Raw genomic sequence first — 23114 nt, 5'->3', positions numbered from 1 at the left:
GAACCAATAAAATAAAAAGCGATTCTAAGCAAAATCCTATCTCAAGGTGACATATAAGAACTTGTTGAACCTGACCGCTATTTCCAGATCCAAGGAACATATTCAATACGGAATACAGTAACTGTGTCCTGTTTTAAGACCAAAGCGGTCTACAAGCAAACTTATTTTTGACATGTTTTCGTACTTGTTTATAACCAACAATGTAGCCTCTCACCGACCTAATGCACGCCTCTCGCACACCACCTTAAATCTTTTGTTCGCTTTCACAGAAACCCATGGAAAAATATAGCAATTCCCGCACTAGTCTAAACCGCTTCTGTGTTATTTATAGCCTCCAGTATGACGTCAGGATCCTATAAAATGGGGAAATTTTAGCAGCTGGATACACTCGGTGCATGCAAGACCAGAAGACACACATACTTGATGTACCGGTGAAACCAGGGGCTTGGTGAAGTAAATCATATCGTACTGAAATGTGTTCCATAGATATCAAAAGACTGGACGAAAAGAAAATGTAAGTGCACATTGTATATATCTTCCGTCTCTCTGTATCACTTGTTCCATTATGCTGTGTGTGTGTGTACTATATACATCATTTTTAAATTTGAAGTCAAACTAAACGTCAACCTTTATCGACCATGGTCATTATGAACAGTTTAAAATTAATTAAGTGAAAATAATTAATACTGTGTAGAGTATAACTTTTTGTGTAATTAACCTGTAATATTAAATTACCGGTATTAATATTTTTGTATAGTCACATTAAAACATTAAAATGGTCTCTTTGCTATTTTTAAAATAATTTTACCAGGATAAGTAATATATGTTTAATTAGTTGTAGTAATTTCTTTAGACTGCAAGTTTCAGCTTCAATTAAGCCACATTAAACAGCGTTTGGTATAGACCAACAAATTATTCTCTGCCTCTTATTTATATATATATATATATATATATATATATATATATATATATATATATATATATATATATATATATATAAAACCCATAATTCTTCAAAAGATGGATAACAACCTGGTAGCCTACGTTTGATATTACAGTGCATCGGTGAAGTGCAAATGTTGAAGAAAAATTATAAAATAGGCGTGTAAGAACTTTTATCCAATCACAGCCTTTGAATAAGTTTTGTGTTGAATTGGTTTGTGTTTGCATGGTTTGACACAAAAAAAAAACACGTGTAAGTGTGTCTGTTCACCGTTTTTGTTTTGCACGCTAGCATCAATTGATGCAATTTGTATAATATGTATTCTTTTTATTTGTAACGTTCGAAATACAATTGAACAATGAAATATGAATGCATTTCGTTCTAATTTCTAATTGTGCTGTGACTACAGTCTGATCTGGGTTCTTGCTCGCGCTTGTACTATGTTTTGATATTCGTATACAATTGAAGGAAGCAATCTTGTAGACAGAGATTATAGTGAACCATGCTATTACACTCAGTTCTTTACGAAATAAGGAAGAAGATGATGAGGATAACTGTTCATGTCCAGTAGCTGTTATATATATTGTAATCCATATATCTCCAACAAATTCGTATGTACAAGGTATAAATTGGTTAGAACCAAATATATTCTCGGAGTGTTTTTATATTACCATAAACGTTCTCCGATTGCATCAGTTTTCTCAGCTGGTAGCAAGAATCAGCTGATCATTTACGACCAACGCCTCTGTATCAACCAATCAAAATGTAGAAATAGAACACACCTCTATATATCCTTGACATTGTGCTGTCCTGATGCGACAAATTGTGTCTGTTCTCGCTGACAAACACAGCCAGACGCAGCCTTTAGGTTGCAAGGTACAATGCACCACGAGAGCGGCGGGGCCCAACTGGTGGAATTGTTGTAGCATGCCTGATATTTTTTTAATTTTGGGGGCAAATGAAGCGAGGGGTCCCAAAGGTACGGTGCACAAGGTAAACCGCCTTGCTCTATGGCTGGCAAAGAAAAAGATCAGTTCTGAGCCTTTAAAGTAATGTTCTGCTCCACAGTTATTAAATACTTCCGATAGAGGGATACGTATATTGTGTACAATTGCAACAAAAACAGTGTGGACAGTGTGACAGACATCACTGCACCTTTCATGTGCTGCGATTTCAATTTCTTTATACTGGGTGCGGTATTAGGAAACGCGCTTTCTGAAGCAGACAAAAATGACTGTTTCAAGCGTTCGAAATATGAACTAGTCCAAAGTACATTAACTTTCACAATTGCTAAACAAGGGTAAACAAATTTTACCATTGTAGAAAATAACTGTATGTAGAGTGCAATATGTGAAATATAAAATATAAAAGAACGTGTAAAATAGTTCATGGCTACTTTCTGTTGTTCTTATTTTCCTCCCAATTTAACTCTAAGTTCACAAAGTGAAAATGACCAAGCGGAAGTAGTAGTCTTTTTTGAAAAGTAAAACCAAGATGAATACTCTATAAACCCAAATTACACCCAACAATCACAGAACAAAAATAAAGGGAACTAAAAGTTCTTTAACAATACGTAAAAATCGACATGGTACTTTTTTGAACAAGCATAATTACCGATGGAGGAATATTATGGATTTTTTTTCCATTAATGTGAAGTGGAAAATTTTTAGAGCGGGACCCACATTATCCTGTCATATTGTTTGCTTTCTTTTAGTATTTATTCATTTTAATATTTATAGGTTACAAATAGTTGCTCTTTAAGCATTAATTAGTTACCAAATTTTGAAACGTCAAGTGCGCGCGTACGTAATGGTTGCCAACTTTACGACTGCCTATTTATTTGTAATTATTTACATATACAAAGTATGAATAAAAATTTCGCATGTAGAATAATGATAATTCAGATGTAGCAAAACTTTGGCCATGAATTGAACTGTATCAAACGACTGGCATCGGAATGTTCCTCTTCTATTTGCCGTCTTTCCGGGACAATTAACGTCCACGCAATGTTTAATGATTTAGAGCCTCTTACATTAAGATTGCAAAAATCTTTACGTTTTCCGGTCGTGTCGGTGTAGATTATTAATATATCATGAGCTGATTGGTTAAAAAATAAGTAGGTCACAGGGCTCTCGGATCTTGTCGACTCTGGGCAGACTGTCTCGCATTGGGAAGTTCGCAATTGTCAATGCCTATGGTCAAACTGTCCAAAACACTTGAGTAATAACACACGATTAACAAATATTTTGGCTTTCTTGCACCTAAACCCCCTGGCACCACTAGAAATATGAAAAAGTGCATGTTTCCATTTAAAATGGAATAGGTCACGCAGTTTTAATGTTTAGTCTCTGATTCTCCAATATTGATAGGAAGTAGGATACGTCAAATGAAAGAATCATAAAGAATAAGATATAGCTTTCAGCATCATAAAATGTTTTTCAGAAAACAACAAAAACAAAAATTTAATCAGAAGAAATTGCTGTACAGTTTTTAATGATGTGCATTTGCTTTAATTTGTTTCAGATAAAATGCTTAAATTTATTGTGACCCTTCCATCTGCAAATTGCAGTAACTGATAGGTATACAAAAGACGAGCGTCATCTTTTTGCCGTAATGCTAGAGGCAGTCGTATATCTATATCATGAAGACTTTTCATTAAGAATACGTCATACTACCAATGCTGCAATCCAGACAACATGTACTAAAAAGTATGAAAGTATACAGATCTTTCAAATTTCGATAACACTCCGCGGTATCTTGGGCATATTTTAATGGGTTTTGAAACGGCACACCATAGAGCTTACATACATTTCCCCAAAGCCCAACCAACGCTCAAATAAGAAAATATTTAATAGTACATCAAAATATATGAACCTTTTCAGACTTTTTTTTGTATGTCCCCCAACCCCCTCAAAAAAAACCAGCAAAACAAACACAATTTTTTTTTTAAATCATGGCTGTAGTTGTGGGATAGTTTGGCCCAAAGTTACTATATAATTACTAATTTGTAGTCCAGGTTGTAAAAATATTATTCACTTGTTGACACATACTAAGCAACATAATATATCTTTTGACATCACGGCCTTGCTTATAGCACCGTTATTGGCCATAGGTTAGTCGATACGTATTTGCTTAGCATAGTTACTAGGTTATGTCGTAAATATCTGTCGCTTCATCTATAGGCAGCAATCTTATTGTCAGAGCTAATTTTAGTCATGGGTTATTCGGTATCCAGTTCTTCGGATGGAAATTCGATATACTTGTTTATCCCAAATGAAGTTTGCATGCGGGTAACGACGATCAGCTGATTGCAATTACTCACCAGCTGTCGTGCTATGCCACGTCAGTGTTCCCTTGTTCAACCAATCGGATTGCAGGAAAAGCACACACCTCCACACAGCCTTGATCTTGTCATCATCGCAAAATCTCGTCGACCCGAGTAATAGACGGAAAATATATTAAATTTATTGATTTACTGCCTATAGCTGTTTTCATTACTAAGTTTACTGCAAGTTCCGACTTGCCCTTCCCTGACTTGTAAAACATACATGTCTATCCAATGCACCTGAGACACCACCTAACAGTACAAAATTTGTAAACTGCGCTGCGTATTTATTTATTTATTTATTAAGATTGATATAAATATCTTTGTATTTATTAAAGATATAAATATGTAGTGATCCAGTTAATTTTGACTTTGTAGGCTAAAAGACACCGATCCACTGTGATGAAAGTGAAACATCGGAGTTAAATTTTGTTCTCATCAATCGAGCATATACATTTTAGTGGGTCTCTTTGTTCTATTTGTAACTGTAACAGAGGCATTAAATTTGTATTATCATAGTCTATAACCATTCATAAATGTAATGATGTTACTATTAATGAAATGATTTTTAATGATTTTTTAACTTTTATCAATCATTTAAAATAAGGAAGTACAACTCACAGTTGGAGAATATTTCAATACGATCTGGTTTAATGGTTTACAGAAATGCACCAATGCCATTTGAAAGAGACATCCAGAACGAGACTAGTTTTCTATGTCAGAAAACAATGTTATTGAAAAAGACAATATTTCAAGCGTTACACAGCTGTGTGTGTGTGTGTGTGTGTGTGATTTGGATTTTTAAATTAGCTTAACAATTGTTTAGTCATATCGCTACGATGCCTGCACTGTGGCAGTTTATAATGATGTCTAGCACAGGGTCATCATGCCGCACACATGTAGCATGATTTCCCACCCCAGTCACATTATCCTGACAACAGGCCGACCAGTCCTAACACTAACCTCTTAACGGTGAGTACCTAGCGAGGCAGCTGTTAGTACCATTTTTATACGTCTTTGGTATGACTCAGTCGGGTTCGAACCCGCGACCTTCCACATCCGAGGCGTTTATTGTGTGGATCCATTGTCTTATTTATACACTATATTGTATTCTCTACACAAATAAAACTGGCACGCGCTTGCGATACAATATGTGTTACAAGTAGCCACCTATATCAAATTACATGTTAAAACACGTCTTTGTTTAAACTGGTTTTGTTTGATTGGGCACGTAGCGGTAAGAGAGAAAAAACACGGGGAAAAATCGAAAACAGTGCTAAAAAGTGACAAACCAGCCCATTATTGCATGAAATGTGTCCCACCAAGTTATTCATTTTTCATTTGATTTATGTTTTATATTTTCCGACGACATGCACGGATCTCTTTACAACGCACATTTAGTTTTATAGTCTCTACGTTTTCGATGGGAATGTAATGTGTACTTTTTTTTGACGTTTGACGCTTTTGTTACATTTTATAGCATCCCTTTTGTCCCATTTAAAGTCCAATGAATACACCGTCAGTCTGACGCAATATATGAAAGTAGGCTCACATGTTCATTGTATTGATTTATATTGTTCCGTTTCCGGATCTACAAAATTGATTTATATCCACTTTCCCAATGCATTTCTGAGAGTATGATGAAATCTACGATGATGTCATCCTTGGCTTTTTTGTTTAGTTTAAAATAAGAAACCTGTCAAGTGTACCTGAGGAACTGACCCCATTACAAAACCGCATTAACGTTGAGGTTGATCAGTTGTGTGAATGGACGGGTGTACGGTTGGACAAGTGATTGCTATGTTGTCCGTCAAAGCGGCAAGAAGATATAATAATCATTCTGTTAGATCGGAGTTGTAAATTACTTTGTGATTTTGTACTCGATAATTCCAGAGTAAAGAATTATAAGGACATACGTGCTAAAGATTCTAAGCTTGTCCCCTGTCGTTTACCTCTCACACGCCCTCCTCTATGAGCCGTATACTCCTTTTTTGCTGGGTGACGGGTCAGCTAATAAATAAATAAATAAATAAATAAATTCATTGACGGGGGGGGGGGTATTTTCTTTATCACGTCTGGCACCTCCTATTACTTTTGCAATTAACAATTTTTAAAATAACTTTGCTGAAAAGTATGTTAAACTGGGGGTACATTTCTGAAGCAATGCTTTAAGGATTTTCAGACTCTAATGATAACCATTCGTCTTATAAGATTTACCCACCCCACCCCCATCACCACTACCGAAGAATAAAATGATGCAACCTTTGTTGTAGCACAGACACTTGATTCCGGGGTAAACTAATGTGTACACTCACCAATTAACCATTGGTGAGTGTACACATTAATTTACCCCGGAATCACGTGCCTTGCCATTTGATTATTCTAATGAGACTTTCTAGCAGCACTTGCACATCCTAATACATTCAAACACACGAGATGTTATTGTTCCTATCAGTTTTATCCCCTAGACAAAAGAGGAAAAATAGTTCCCTGTTAAATTTCCATTCATACGCTAGGTCACATGTTAATGCCGAATTGAGCTGACCGAAGTGATAGAAACCATGGCGGGCCTGACTCGAGCGTTAAGGTATCTAATTTTATTGTTTAATTACTTTTGCATGCTTTATTTTGTAAATCTAAAATGAATGAAAACAGTTCCATTGAACCGTTATCTACTTTGAATTTTCTTATGCCTTACACGTGGCTTGGCAGCACGGAAGGTTCCTAGCCATAGGCCTGCCAATACATGTATATCAGCTGATTGGTGTGATCGCACAGAAGTCACATATACAGCTATATACATACTAACTTCCGCCGTAAATCAGCACAGCGACGATTCCACACACTGGCTATGCGCACGATGGCCATTTAGTACATTAGTGCACGAAAAATGTTTTTTTTTTTTTTTTTTCTTCAAATGTTTAAACCATGTTGTATTTCAAAGAATTTACATTTTCATATTAAAAATTCCGGGGATGGGCTTTCAAATCAATAAGTATTGGCGATATTCATGTGCGCGTGCGTTTGAGAATATTTGTCCGGTAAAGTTAATTAAAGTGCAAAATGCATGAACGTACAAGTTTCGTTAAAAATCTTACCAAAACCTGTGTTGATCGTTGGCTTTCCAGCTTGAAATGTACTCAGACATCTTCATAAGATTCACGGAAAGTAATTGTGAATGTACTCGTGGAAACTAGACACTCGATTTCTGTGAAGACGATTTTAATATGACTTTGAACATTCAAATGGGGAAGTTGCTCTACATTTCATTGTGGATCAACGTAATTAAAATTTTCACTTAAATATTGGTGTTTTGTCATAAAAGGTATTATTTCTAATTCAGGCTTTGGTTTCTTATTTCCAACTTTTTATTATCTCACCCCACCACCTAGTCATATAATGTAAGACGCCTCCCTTGATATTTTAGGTTTGTTTTGTTTAGGTCGGCAGCTTTCCTCTTAAATAACAGTGTTATGTAGTGTGTTCCAAGGTTGATTAACATGGAATGGAAGCTGGGAATGCCAAAATAGGATCAAGTTAAAGTATGTTTCTTTAACAAAACAAATACAAATGTACTAATATTTAATAAAGTGTTTAGATAGCTTTGTTACGTTCAAGATCCATGTTATCCTTTTAACCTAATTCTGCATTCGCTATTTCAACTTGCCAACACTTTTGGTTTTTTTTGGCTTGTCAGATTTTGAATTTATTAGAAAAAAAAAGAAAAGTCTGACTAAAGCAACATGACTTTAGTTTGTAGAAAAGCGTCTAAATGGGCTGCCAAGTGTGAGTTTTTCCTAAAAGTTTGACTTTTCATTCTGATGTCATTTACCCTCGGAACGCTGCTTAACAATGCCATTATAATTAAAGTAAGACGGCGACTGAAGGAAAAAAGCATTATGAGAGATGTCTAATTTATTGTAGGACTAGCCACCATCCTATATCATTTTCAACATCAGCTCTTACTAAGTAGAAAATTATGTGCCTGCTTTTGTCCGTTAATGAGGACACAGTTAAAGTACATATATAAATGCAGTGTATGGTCATCTCCAATGGGTTGGATAAGATGGTTTGCTCAGCAGGGCAAAATCTAGGTAATCCTAACTTTTAATTTGATCATGCAGTAGTCTGCTGGGTGTTCTAGTTTTGTTTGTAGTCTTTGATCAGACAAAGAGAGAATAGGACCTTGAACTAGATCAGTTAGTATGTGAATCCAAAAGAGATAACCTACATTTGATCATAAAGCAGAGTAATTCTGAAATATCCATGTGTTACAATCAAATGCATAATAATTTATTGCCTGGCAGTCCGAGTAAACCATATGTTTGTTTCAGAAACAACAGCATCTTCTGTAAACAGCATGAGATTGAATTAGTCTTTTTGTGTGCATTATATATAATGTTACCTTTGTTGGGATGAATTCATATACAGTGTATATTGATACTGTTTTAGAATAAAAATGTTTAATTTTTACTTTGATGGGTACTCACTTATTATAGAAGTTATAAGATAGGTCTAAGTTACAAATGCATCGGCTGAGATCTCCTATCACATGATGCACTGGCAGATCTTGACCAGTACCGGTTTGTTAGGAGTAATTATTAGAACAAAAAAAACATGATTGGTTGGCACATTATGTACTAGGCATAGCAGATCAGGATCTGTGTTGTGTGCAGTTCATCCTGATTTGTAAGTAAGCAAATATAGACAGGTATTAACTCTCAGAGATTATGTTGTTTTTTTTTAGTCTTTCATACCCTTGGATATTCCCTGCTTTGTGGATCATCTTTATAAATCTTATCATTGTAAGTTTGTTGGTGGAATGGTTTGCCTGACCTACAGAAGATACCTGTGTCTAGGTAATATTAAAACAAAATGAGCTTTAGCTTTTGGCAACCAGCTAAGTTTCAGCCAGGTGGAGTAAATAAATTTTAAGGTATGATTTAGGATCAAGACAATTAAAATTGAAAATTACACATAATAAGTAGATCCGACGGGTGCAAAATAAAATGTTCATGTTTTGCTGACTTGGGTATTCACAGTCCACATGTTTTGATAATCTGTCAGAATAAGCATTGCATTTTGTTACTTTTTGAAAATCAGCGTTACAGTTGAAGTTTTTCACTTTCATGAATATGAAAGTTGAAATTTGATTGGTGAATTGAAAGGCCATCAGAATATGACCAAATATTGATATCCGTCAGATAACCATTTTGTAGAAAATTCTGTTTTAATTATATTGACTTTAGTTTGATTAATGTGATGCAGTGAATTTGCCTGTTATTCATGCTGGGTGGTAATGTACATGAAAGATCTGATGTCTGCATGGCTGAATCAGACATACCTAAAAATGTCAACTTCTCCCATCACCCAGTGGTTTAGAATTTGCTAATGTCAGATGTAAGATACCGGTCATGTTTACCGTTTTTGGCTTGGAGCGATTTCACTCCTGTGTCTGTTGCATAGTATTCATTCACTTTTACCAAGCCTTGTTTTTATTATTAACAGTACATATAGTAACTACATCCACTGACCCTTCAGGTAAATTTCATATCAAGGGAGGCAACCTCAGATTTAGGTTAAAAACTTTAATTCTAGTTGTCTCCCTTTAATTTACTGTCGTAGAAGACTGTTTTAAACAGCAAATCACCACAATAATTCCTTGGATGTTTCAAATGATAATATAGATTCTCTGCCATCAATGTTTTAATTATTTTGATTTGCAACAATGAGTATTGTTAAACAACAAAAGAACTGGAAGTATAATATGAATTATGTTCCAGCCCAAGATAGAAACATCAGGATACCATATGATCTCAGTAAATAATTATTTTCTGATTCTGTTTTCTACCAAACTTTAGAGTGTTTCCAAATCCAAATAAATTCTTTGTTAATGAAAAGTATCTTCTTAAACAAACTTAAAATAAAGTTCCTCTCATAACTTATCCATCTCTTTTGGATAATGTGAACTGTAAACAAAGCATTGGGTCGTGGATTGGAGGCAGCATAAGTACGTTACTACTCGTATGGCACTGTAACCCAAATACATGGACATAGGAGGCATGTTTTAGTCAGCCAGTTAAATAAATACTGATATAGGAGGCATATCTCAGTTAAATAGATACAGATGTAGGAGGCATGTCTCGATCTGAGTTAAAGAGACACTGGTGTAGAAGGCATGTCTCGATCTGAGTTAAAGAGACACTGATGTAGGAGGCATGTCTCAATCTGAGTTAAAGAAACACTGATGTAGGAGGCATGTCTTGATCTGAGTTAAAGAGACATTGGTGTAGGAGGCATGTCTTGATCTGAGTTAAAGAGACACTGATGTAGGAGGCATGTCCTGATCTGAGTTAAAGAGACACTGGTGTAGGAGGCATGTCCTGATCTGAGTTAAAGAGACACTGATGTAGGAGGCATGTCTTGATCCGAGTTAAAGAGACACTAATGTAGGAGGCATATTTCGATCTCAATTAAAGAGACACTGATGTAGGAGGCATTTCTTGATCTGAGTTAAAGAGACACTGATGTAGGAGGCATGTCCTGATCTGAGTTAAAGAGACACTGATGTAGGAGGCATGTCCTGATCTGAGTTAATGAGACACTGGTGTAGGAGGCATGTCTTGATCTGAGTTAAAGAGACTGGTGTAGGAGGCATGTCTTGATCTGAGCTAAAGAGACACTGATGTAGGAGGCATGTCTCGATCTGAGTTAAAGAGACACTAATTTAGGAGGCATATTTCGATCTGAATTAAAGAGACACTGATGTAGGAGGCATGTCTCAAACAGCCAGTTAAATTTATGTGAAATATGGCATATCATCAGAAGGACACATGACATCACATCATATTATCAAGCCAATCAAATCACTTGTTAAAATTTTAGGAAAGCTTCCATCAGATGTTAAGGAAAAATTCTTATTTATTTTTTACCAGATTCTCATTTGACAGATGTCAGAACGCCATGTATGAGGTATAATGGAACAATACTACAGAGTACATACTGATCTGGAAGCAATAATTTATATGATGAGTCCATCTTTGACTGTCAGATTGACATATTTTACATGTTAAAATCCCTCCATATAATAAGGAGCACTTTTAATATATGCCAGTAGCTATATTTGAATGGCGATACTATTTTATAATTCATTTTAATTGTATTAATTAGCTTCAGATATGCATGTACTGACCAAGTTCTTCTCAGAATTGAAGTGAAGAATCTGGAACCTGTTTATTGTACAATGTTTTTTTCAAAAAATATTTATAGACAAAACAAACCCATGTTGAGGCTTCTTATGTAGGCATGACAGTTGAGTAAAAGAATGTTGTATGCTTGTACCAATGATCAGTTATGAACTGTCAATAAAAATATTTTTATTTTGTAGGTATGCCTCTTCTTTACTGAAGGAAGTTGCAGCAGCTGGTGTTAGGGCCTCTGCAATAGCTGTGAATGAACCTCATCGGAGACAGCTGTCGGTTTTGTATGGGAATCTCAATCAGCTACCATCAAAAGTGCGCAGATTTGTGGATGAAAATGTACAGTTGTGCCACCCTGACAATATTCATATATGCGATGGATCAGAGAGAGAGAATGAATTGCTGTTGTACATGTTGCAGAGAGATGGTATAATCAAGCCCTTGCCTAAATATGAAAACTGGTGAGTAAATTTTATAAGACTAGTAGTGATGATGAAAATTGTTGATATCCTATCCTACTCATACAAATTTAATTTGTTTATTGGATTCATTCGTTTTTTTTAATTAGCTAAAATAATTTTAGTTCTGCAAGTTTACTGGTATTTTACAGCTCAGCGACTGCTCAGCAAGCGGCCACCTCGGATGCGATAGGTCATGGGTTCGATCCCCAGCCAAGTCATACCAAAGACTTATAAAAATGGTACTAACAGCTGCCTCACTTGGTGCTCAGCATTAAGAGGTTAGTGTTAGGACTGGTCGGCCTGGTGTCAGGATAATGTGACTGGGTGGGACACCATGCTACATGTCTGTGGCATGATGCCCCAGTGCTAGACATCACTATAAGCTGCCTCACTGCAGACATCATAGTGATATGACTGAAAAATTGTTAAAGCTATGTTAAAAATCCAAATCACACACACACACACACAGAGTTCAGTGAAGGTAGCTAGCGATTCTCTTCCAAATCAGCTGTTCTATGAAGACTTATTATGGCATCAAGATATGTTTTTTCGTACTAATCTGTGACAAAACTATTTTGGTGGCTGCTGAACATTGCTAATGAAGCAAATTTTTTGCAAGATTAATAAGCATTTCTGGCATATGGATAATTGATGTCTGTCTGGAGGTCTGTTTTACTGTCTGTCTGGCATCAACACATAGGAAAGGTTTTGCATGGATAATTGATGTCCGTCTGGCATCAATACATAGGAAAGGGTTTGCATGGATAATTGATGTCTGTGTGGATGTCTGTTTTACTGTCTGTCTGGCATCATCACATAGCAAAGGGTTTGCATTTAGGTCAGAATTGTAACTGTACGTTACATGGCTTGGTTAGAATGTCTTATCAAGAGTACTACAACCACCACCCAAAACTCTCTCACTTTGACCTGTTTTAATGGTTTGTAATGCACCCATACTGCTGGCAGTTTTCCTGATTAAGTATAGATATTAGCTTTCCTTCCTGAGAGCAAAATGTAAGCCCTTTTAATTAGCAGATGTGCTTTAGCCACATACAAATATATAATAACCTTACTACTAAGCTATATAATGCAAATAATATTGCCATTACACATGTTTCACCAGTTTTACACCCTTTCCTTTGTATAAGACTGTTAACATTTTTTTTGCATTCTTTATTTTAGTTGGCTTGCAATAACAGACCCAGGAGATGTTGCTAGAGTTGAAAAGCTTACATTCATTGCAACAGAAGACAAGAATGATGTGGTTCCTGACCAGAAAGAAGGGATAGTAAATCAGCTTGCACAATGGATGTCAATTGATGACATGGAAAACAAACTGAATGCACGATTCCCAGGTTGCATGAAAGGTAATTTGAAACCAGCACTTATTAAATATCTTTTGTATTTCTTCTTTAAGGCAAGTACTGCTTCTTTTATAATAAAACTTTGTAATCAAACTTTGATAATGGTGGAAAATTAGTATTTTTTATAAGGATTTTTATAATGGATGGAGGACTGAATGATTATGGGGAGATAACTCAAAGATAATCTTTTTCTGTAAATATTCTTGTACATCCACAATAACATAAAATAATTGTTGCATATGTTGGCATTTATACCTGAAAGAAATGCAGTAGACTGTGTTCCTTATGTTTCAAAACAGGTGTATAACTTGCTATAATCCTCGTTTCCTTTTTATAGGTAGAACAATGTATGTGATTCCATTTAGTATGGGCCCTATAGGGTCTCCACTGTCAAAGACAGGAATCCAGCTTACTGATTCAGCCTACGTTGTTGCTAGCATGAGGATCATGACACGGATGGGGTCAAAGGTCCTGGATAGTTTGAAAGAGGGAGATTTTATTAAATGTTTGCATTCTGTAGGACGACCTCTACCTCTGACAAGTAAGGCTTTGTTACTGACTTATAGTAAAATGTCAGAGATCATTATATGTATTTAGAAACTGTATGGGCATAATAACTGAACACTGACTCTAAACCCTGTAATTAAATTTTATACATAGAATCTAACAGTATCTGTTAAAAATTTTCACTATTAGCAAAGTCAAATAAAATCATAATTTTTAAACTTTCAGTTAGGAGTGAAGTTTTGTAACAGATGAATCTAGGGCCAGAACGTTCTTATCATCCAGATGCATGCATTGCTATCCCACCAACCCCATACATAAATTTTGTTTGCATTCTATTGCTACATAAGCAAATAACAAATATGAATCCCAATTAATGCACATTATTGTTCAGTATTTTGGTGCATTTAACTAATTATGACTTTCTTTATTTTGATGAGGTTCAGTTTGCTCCCAAGTTAAAGTTAGGAATTTAAATTTAATCTTGTCTAAATGCAGATATGTTTATTGTACTTAGCATATTTTCAAAAAGAAACAGTTAATTGGATAATAAAGTTTAGAATAGAGTCTGTCACTGCATTCTTTCTTTTTAATGTATTGCAGTACACATTTTGCCTTTAGATATTACCATTATATCGATTTCGTAAATTCAAAACCAAACCGAGTTCTTTTGCTTATCAAATATTTCATGCTCAGGGTTAAAGTTTTGATTACTTTTTGTATAGCTGAAGTGAAACACAACTGGCCATGCAATCCAGCACAGACGATCATTGCTCACATGCCAGAAAGAAATGAAATCTGCTCCTTTGGCAGTGGATATGGAGGCAACTCTCTTCTTGGCAAAAAGTGTTTTGCTCTGCGACTTGGTTCAATCCTTGCACGAAGAGAAGGATGGCTTGCAGAACACATGCTGGTAAGAATTAATATTCTGTTGTAATATCATCCTGATCAAATTGTTAACACTTTAAAAAAATATTTTGGTTGTATGGTAGATAAAGTAAAATGCTAAATATGTAGAAGATAGCATTGTACAAGTTAGTTGCAATGGAGAAGTGATTATTAGGCAAGCTGGATCTAGTTTTGTTCCAAATATTTTGTTTATCTCGTTTAAATGAGTCATCTTGTTCCTAAGTTTATTTATGATTTTTCAATAAAATTTCATTTGTCTTTTATTTCCAGATTATGGGCATTGAAAATCCTCAGGGTAAAAAGAAATACATAGCTGCCGCTTTCCCTAGTGCCTGTGGCAAGACCAATCTAGCAATGATGAGCCCTACATTGCCAGGATACAAGGTTACATGTGTTGGTGATGACATTGCATGGATGAGATTTGATAAAAATGGCACATTACGTGCAATCAACCCAGAGGCTGGTTTTTTTGGAGTTGCACCAGGTAAGATTCCATTTTAATGAAATTGTTGAAATAAATAACAAGATTCATTTGATTTATGTGTTTCTGGTTATTTTAAAACCAGTAATATATAATAAACACTGTTTGTTTTTATCTCTATGCAAAGCATGTTCTGGATATGTTAGTGATATTTCAGTTTTTTTAAATAATTGAAGAGAATCAAATATGCCTTCTCGTGTTATTTTTTTATATGCAATAAGGACAAAAGGTGAGTATTATCAGAAAATGCTTTCTACTTTAGGAACCTCCAGGAAGACAAACTTTAATGCCATGAAAACCATAGAAAAGAACACAATCTTCACAAATGTTGCAGAGACAAGTGATGGAGGGGTTTTCTGGGAGGGACTTGAAGGTGAAATACCCAACAATGTCAGCATAACCTCATGGTTGGGAGTAGAGAACTGGAACCATGAAATGGAGAAAACTGCTGCTCATCCAAACTCAAGGTAAGATTATCTAAAGAGAATAAGCAGTTCAGTCTCTGGTTGTTAACAGAGTATAAGCAGTTCAGTCTCTGGTTGTTAACAGATGTACCTTGTACACTCGCTTTGAAGTCAAGTCCGACTGCAAACAACATATATCCATAATGTGATGGCAGATTAGGGTCTGTGTTGTTCTACTGATCTCTTGTAACAACTTGCATAGATCCAGATCTGCTGTCATATTTTGTGATGGCAGATTAGGGTCTGTGTTGTTCTACTAATCTCTTGTTACAACTTGCATAGATCCAGATCTGCTATCATATTTTGTGATGGAAGATCAGGGTCTGTGCTGTGTGCAATTGGACTCGACTTATAAGCAAGTATGGATGATATCTTAGATTATTGATTAGATTTAAACATTAAAGCTGCAGTGTGTATTTTTTATAAGTTTTGAACTGGATGAAATGTGTGCATTTTGTTTGACTTGCTAGAAATAGTTCTGTCACAAGTTTTAAATAATATTGGTTAACAGAAAATGATCTTCAATTTTGTTTATTCTTCTGGAATTGTACAATTTCTCAATTACTGCAGTTATCTGCCTACTTAATTCTAAGTTTTCCAAATATGTAAATAATGAACAAGAATGGTGGACAACAAATATACATAAATATATTGGCAACAGCTATGGGCTATTTACAACAATAAGGACATGATTTCACATCAAAACTCACCGCTCCAGTGGCCTAGTGTTTAGAGCGTCCACTTCAGATGTGGGAGGTTGTGGGTTCGAACCCCGGTTAAGTCATACTAAAGACTCAGCATTAAGAGGTTAGTGTTAGGACTGGTCGGCTTGGTGTCAGGATAACATGACTGGGTGGGACATCATGCTACATGACCGCGGCATGATGCCCTAGTGCTAGAAATCACTGTAAACTGCCACATTGCAGACATCATAGCGATATGACTGAAAATATTGTTAAAGCTACATTTAAAAAAAATATCCATATCCAAATCACATCAAAACAATTTCTGAGATAGCTTTAATAGTAATGAACATATATGAAAGAAGCTAGTTCATGTGGAAACAGTTTCAGAAACTCTGTAGTTAATTCCTGTTGTTATATTTGGTTTAATGCCATTTTTCAATGTAAGACAGGCCACACATAGTGGCCAGTATAACTGGTGGAGGAAGATACCCCCAATAAACAATAAGAAACACAGACCCACAGGAAGCTACTGGCAGCTTTCTCATGTACCAGCATTGGCCAAGCCAAAGACTTGAACCCAAACAGAAGAGTTGAGATGGCAGTTATCACTAAAGGTGAGCACTTTAGAGCACTCAGGCCCAGCTAGTTGATGTGAAAATGTTTTCACTAACTAGGAAGCTAGTTCATGTAAAAAGAGTTCCACTAACCAGGAAGCTAGTTCATGTGAAAATAGTTTCACTAACTAGGAAGGTAGTCCTTGTGAAATGTTTCGCTAACTAGGAAGCTACTTCATGTGAAATGTTTCACTAACTAGAAAGGTAGTTCATGTGAAAATAGTTTCGCTGAATGGGCATTCCTCATCTCACTAGCACTAACCTCATATTGCAGGAACCCTGTAGCCTGTTTCAGTATCAATACACCATGCTTCTTTATCACTAAAAATTGGTGAAAGGTTATAGTTTATTGAATTTGAAGACTAGGTGGATTTCAGCAAGAAATTCAAGAACAAATTATACAGATAAATAAATGTAGCTTTAATGAGCAAGTATTGTCTGTAATATTATATGTTTCGTTCATACAGAAATTAAAAATACTTTTTTTAATCTGAATGCACTTCATAAATTCATAGTTAGAATACTGTATATACTTTCAAGTTGAGTCCTTTGCGAATAACATAGACCCTGAATCTGTTGTCACATAATGCACTGGCAGATCAGGGTTTGTCTTGTTTTTTTGTTCTGCTAATTACTGCTAAAAACTGTAGAGACTCAGATCTGCAGGTGCATTTTGCAGTGGCTTATTTGGGTCTGTGCTATTTTTAATTGCACTCAACTAATTTAAAGCTGGATAATGCTTGCTATATATATATATATATATATATATATATATATATATATATATATATATAATCTTCCCATGTAGATTTTGTACCCCAGCTGATCAGTGCCCCATCTTGGACCCTGACTGGGAGAGTCCAGAAGGAGTACCCATCGAAGCCATCATCTTTGGTGGGCGTCGCCCAGAAGGTGTTCCCCTTGTGTACGAAGCTTTTAATTGGCAACATGGTGTGTTTCTGGGGGCTAGCATGAGATCAGAGGCAACGGCTGCTGCTGAACACAAAGGTAATGACATATTTCCCCTCTTTTTGTATGTCATACGACTTAATTACATAAAGTGTGGTACTTAATATGAAATTCTAAAAACAAAGTTTATTATATTTTTTAGTTTGTAAACTCTTCTTAACATCTTTGATTTCAAAACACATGAATTCAACTGAATGATGCTTCTAATGACCACCTGTGTATTAGGACAACCTGTGTATAAAGGTAAATTACACTAGGTCCTTTTTATTGTGGATTTTTTTAATGATGATTATATATGTAAGCTATTATTAATGTGAAAAGCTGTACTTGGTAGGACTGCATTGCATTTCTTACCATTTATGAGACTGATTGCATCGCTGTTAAACTGAAATCGGTCTTTGTTTATACATCGCTGTTAAACTGAAATCGGTCTTTGTTTATACATTATAAACTGACATGGGTCTTTGTTTATACATTATAAACTGAAATCGGTCTTTGTTTATACATTATAAACTGAAATGGGTCTTTGTTTATACATTATAAACTGAAATGGGTCTTTGTTTATACATTATAAACTGAAATGGGTCTTTGTTTATACATTATAAACTGTATGTTAAACTGAAATGGGTCTTTGTTTATACATTATAAACTGTATGTTCTTGGTCTTTCCACTTTACTGGTTCAGGTTTTGAGAGTCAAAAATTACATTTGAGACTTTCTGCCATTTTATACCATAATCCATGGAAAATCTTTCTGCACTTTCATCATTTCACAGAATAAACTTAATGTAATTAAAGGTATTATTGCTTATTGATGTCATTATATTGAAGATACTCAGATTGAAGGTTTATGCTATATGATTTCAAATTTGAATTATGGTTTCTGATTCAAATAGAAAAAAATGTTTGTGTAAGCTCTTCCTTCATATACTAGTATTTTAGTATTACACCAGATTAATCAAATACTTAATCCGGCTCAGATGTTTGGTGTCACTTCAGTTTCATCAGGTTGCTAGCTGCATCAGTTGTCATGTGCTGTGTAGTACATATCTTTCAACAAAAAACGTTGATGTACTGAGGCAAATTGTCAGATGAATTTACATTTGACTATGGTTATTTTATATTAGCTATATCAATTTAAATTTAGTTGCTTTCATGTTCTACATGTGAAGGATTCTTTTTAAAATATGAATTATCAGATGTTCAAATTGTTTTCATTGTTATCTTTACTCCAGATAACAAAACATCAACAGTATTTTATCTTTCTTCCTAGGGAAAGTATTAATGCATGACCCATTTGCCATGAGACCATTCTTTGGCTACAACTTTGGTCAGTACCTTCAGCACTGGTTGAGTTTCCAGGACAGACCAGGCCTGAAACTGCCCAGAATCTACCATGTTAATTGGTTTCGCAAGAGTATGGATGGAAAATTCTTGTGGCCTGGGTTTGGTGAAAATTCCCGTGTATTAGACTGGATCTTCCGCAGGTTGAATGGAGAAGACTGTGCAGAGAAAACACCAATTGGTTTGGTACCAAAGCAGAATGCCATAAATTTAGAAAATCTTGAAGAGCAAGTTGACATGAATGCTCTCTTTTCCCTTCAAAAGAAGTTCTGGCAACATGAAGTGAAAGATATTCAGAAATACTTTGATGAGCAGGTTGGAGATGATCTTCCAGCAGCCATTCAACAAGAATTGAAAAGTCTAGAGCAACGAGTGAACATGCAGCTGTAATTCTATGGCTCATAATTAGCTACAAAATTTCAAAAACATTCTTTTTGACAACACCCAGACATTTCACCTTTCTTTGTTCATGTTTTCGAAAGAGAAAGTCAAAGAAAATCTCAATTTGTGTGCTCACATCTGAGAGTTTTTAATTGCAAGGTTTACTAGGTATAAAATAGGGGTCAAACAAGCATGGTTTGATGACATCATATGAAGTCATGCATTTACTTTTTGAAACATAGTTTACAGTGTTATTTCCAGAGCACTAGCCAGGGCAGGGTGATGGTTACCATTCATTGTCTATAATGCTCTTTATTGGAGATGCAATTTTTTGCATTTAACTAGTACATCTAACATGATAGTTTCATTGCTAATGAAAAACAGACTTAAATAATGCCAAATTTGTTGCCCAAAATGCTCATGTGGAAAGTTTCCACCTGTATATAGAAATTTTTTATAGGTCAGCCCCCAAAGAAAGCAAGGTGTACTCTTGAAACAGTGGGGTACCACCTTGGGGGGCTTGTTGCAGTGCATTCCTAACATATGCTAGGAACAACACGGAGTTTAATTAGACCAAAATTTGTGGCATATGCATTACATTAGTATGTAAATAGTAAGCCATTTAATCCCCATAACTGGACATGATATTGTAAATCATTTGTTCCAATGCTAGCGAAGATAATGATTTATCAAACATTTCAGGTCTAAACATATCCCTGTCAGGAATATTTTCAAAGAATTCTTCAACACAAGTCTTGTAAATATTGTTATTGTATTGTTTCATTTTTGTGTCTGTATGTAAAGAGAGAATTTGTATGTATTGACATAAGTAAAAAGATCCTTTGAAAATATTTTTACAAAAATTTAAACTTCAGATCCTAAGGATTTGGTAATCATGATATCTTCATTGGATGTACAGTTGAAAAGTAATTATTGTCTTCAAAAAGCATCTCACTATTGCAAAGCTGTGAATATATTAAATTTGAACTTTCCAAAAACTGTCTTCCACTGGGACTGAAATCTTTGGCAGATTCATGAAGTGGCCAGTTGATGGAGGTTTTGTGAAAATTAACAGATGAGCCAGTCTCTCTTGTGCTTGTGTATGTGATAGATTTTTATTTTGTAAAAGAGATAGATCAAGATTGGGGACTAGTAATGGATTGTGGACATTCCTAAAACAATATACATGCTAATACCCACTGTGATATCATGGCCAAAATCTTTATGGATGGGTTTAATCTTGTCTTCCAATGTCAGTTCTAGGTAGTGGCTTAGACATCGTGAAGGGTTGGTATTGCTGTCTAATTTGTATTTATATTTGTACTCTGTTATAAGTTTTCGTCTTCTATTTCAAAATAGATAAGTTATTGACTGCAGCAGTGTTTCAGATAACTCAAGTGAACAGACTGGTATGACTTGATAAAGTGGAAATGAACATCAAACAGAAAGTGAAACTTTGGATGAAGAATTGAATTCCAAAACATCAGAACCAAAGAAGACATGTTTTCACATTCACAAGAAATTGCTTTAAAAATGAAACTTGGCAAAGACAGATGACTCTAACGTTGGAAGTGCAAACAATTATTGGTTTCAACTCCTGTGCTGTTACAGTATAGTTAAAGGCAGAGAAGAGAAAGTAAAGTTTGGTTTTTCATGCAAATACCATGTCAAATGAGTTATTTTGTTATAAAGTTGGACCATTATGATCTCATAATTTGTCCACTTTCACATGAAGGGCACCAACTGGAGAGCTAAAATAAGAATTACTGTAGGGAACAGTTGTTACCTTTGCCTTTTGGCTACATGACTAATGACTGAAATTTAACATTTAAAGTCAAAGCTGCATTGATTTGGTCAGTATGCAAGTTTTGTCTACCTACCATGCCTTTGTTAACCAAAATATGGTCAATTAATTCAACTACATGGCTAGTTCATTGAGCCACCCTTCCAATATATACATTGATTACTCTGTAACTACTGCATCGTTTAGACAAATGATCAGACACACATCAGTAATGGTGATATTGTGCTAGGTCAATCAACACTATAATGGATTTTTATTTCAAGTACACTTTCTTAGGACTAAACAAAGTAGTTGTACCAGAAATATTGACTGCTGTCTGGTTTGGGGAGGTGGCCAGTACCATGGAGGTTATATTATTGTAAATTGAGGATGTTACTTGACACCCAAATTCAAGTCCAATTTAGGAACGAGGCTGATAAATAAAAGTGCCATTTGGGGGAAGTAACTCTATATTTCATTATATGTTAAACATGTGCAGTATGTATGCAATATATATGTGTGTGTGTTGTTGTTGTTGTCATTAGGTCTATGCTGGTATTAGAGTGTGAAATAGAGAAGAATAATTGTCAGTCTGGTTGAAAGAGAGAGAGAGATTTGAGTGCAATTGTGAAAGCAAAACGGGGATTTTTTTTATCCCAGTCATGAAGCTTTATCTTATTACCATTCTATGTAAATGATCTCTTTTTTAACCTTAAAATATGAGAAGAAATTGTTTTGAAAATAAAGAAATTATTACAAGAATAAAGGTTAATTTTACAATACTTTAGTGTTTCTTGTGTCTGACCTGCACATACAAGTTCTGTTGTGACTTTCTTGGCGGTTCCTATGACTTCTCTTTAATATACAGAAGGATTTTATAAAACATGTGGCAAGGCATTGCATATACGATGTTAAATAGGCATTATGACAGCTTGCACATACTAAGTAATATGGGCTTTGTGACAGCTTGCATACAATAAGTTGAAATGGGCATTATAGCTTGCATACACTAAGTTAATATGGGCATTATAGGTTGCATATACTAAGTTAAAATGGGTATTATAGCTTCCATACACTAAGTTAAAATGGGCATTTTAGCTTGCATATACTAAGTTAATATGGGCTTTGTCACAGTTTGCTTACACTAAGTTGCAATGGGTATTATAGCTTGCATATACTAAGTAATTATGGGCTTTGTCACAGTTTGCATATGCTAAGTTAAAATGAGCATTATAGTTTGCATATACTAAGTTAATATGGGCTTTGTGACAGTTTGCATACACTAAGTTAAAATGGGCATCATAGCTTGCATATACTAAGTAATTCTGGGCTTTGTGACAGTTTGCATACACTAAGTTAAAATGGGCATTATAGCTTGCATATACTAAGTTAAAATGGGCGATGTGACAGTTTGCATGTACTAAGTTAAAATGGGCATTATAGTTTGCATGTACTAAGTTAAAATACGCTTTGTGACAGTTTGCATTCACTAAGTTAAAATGGATATTATTGATTGTATATACTAAATTAATTAGGGCTTTGTGACAGTTTGCATACACTAAGTTAAAATGGGTATTATTGATTGCATATACTAAGTTAATATGGGCTTTGTGACAGTTTGCATACACTTAAGTTAAAATGGGCATTATAGCTTGCATGTACTAAGTTAAAATTGGCATTATAGCTTG

The 23114-nt window shown here is 35.1% G+C and overlaps 1 protein-coding gene across 2 annotated transcripts; it reads left to right on the top strand.

The window, feature by feature from the left end:
• Nucleotides 1-358: 358 nt before the first annotated feature.
• On the top strand, nt 359-22208 carry LOC149782569 (phosphoenolpyruvate carboxykinase, cytosolic [GTP]-like). 2 transcript variants are annotated; one of them, XM_089934029.1, is made up of 10 exons: nt 383-514; nt 6785-6855; nt 11656-11928; nt 13111-13295; nt 13630-13833; nt 14522-14709; nt 14976-15189; nt 15449-15653; nt 17759-17958; nt 19192-22208. In XM_089934029.1, exons 2-10 carry the CDS (start codon nt 6830-6832, stop codon nt 19650-19652), a joined length of 1956 nt encoding a protein of 651 aa, XP_089790155.1. In that variant the 5' UTR covers nt 383-514; nt 6785-6829; the 3' UTR covers nt 19653-22208. The 2 variants fall into 2 exon arrangements, with proteins under 2 accessions (XP_089790154.1, XP_089790155.1); XM_089934028.1 differs by lacking the exon at nt 6785-6855 and having other exon boundaries at nt 359-514.
• Nucleotides 22209-23114: the final 906 nt, after the last annotated feature.

Source organism: Sinohyriopsis cumingii, chromosome 15, assembly GCF_028554795.1.
Source record: "Sinohyriopsis cumingii isolate HCF-2022 chromosome 15, ASM2855479v2, whole genome shotgun sequence".
NCBI classification, from domain to species: Eukaryota; Metazoa; Mollusca; class Bivalvia; order Unionida; family Unionidae; genus Sinohyriopsis; species Sinohyriopsis cumingii.
The sequence above is the reverse complement of the archived record's forward strand: the minus strand, read 5'-3'. Positions and strand labels throughout refer to the sequence as shown.

Coding starts and splice junctions, on each gene's coding strand:
- LOC149782569 (XM_089934028.1), top strand. CDS start 474: ATGTGTTCCATAGATATCAAAAGACTGGACGAAAAGAAAAT. Junction 13,834..14,521: donor ACGACCTCTACCTCTGACAA/GTAAGGCTTTGT, acceptor CTTTTTGTATAG/CTGAAGTGAAACACAACTGG. Junction 14,710..14,975: donor GGCTTGCAGAACACATGCTG/GTAAGAATTAAT, acceptor TTTTATTTCCAG/ATTATGGGCATTGAAAATCC.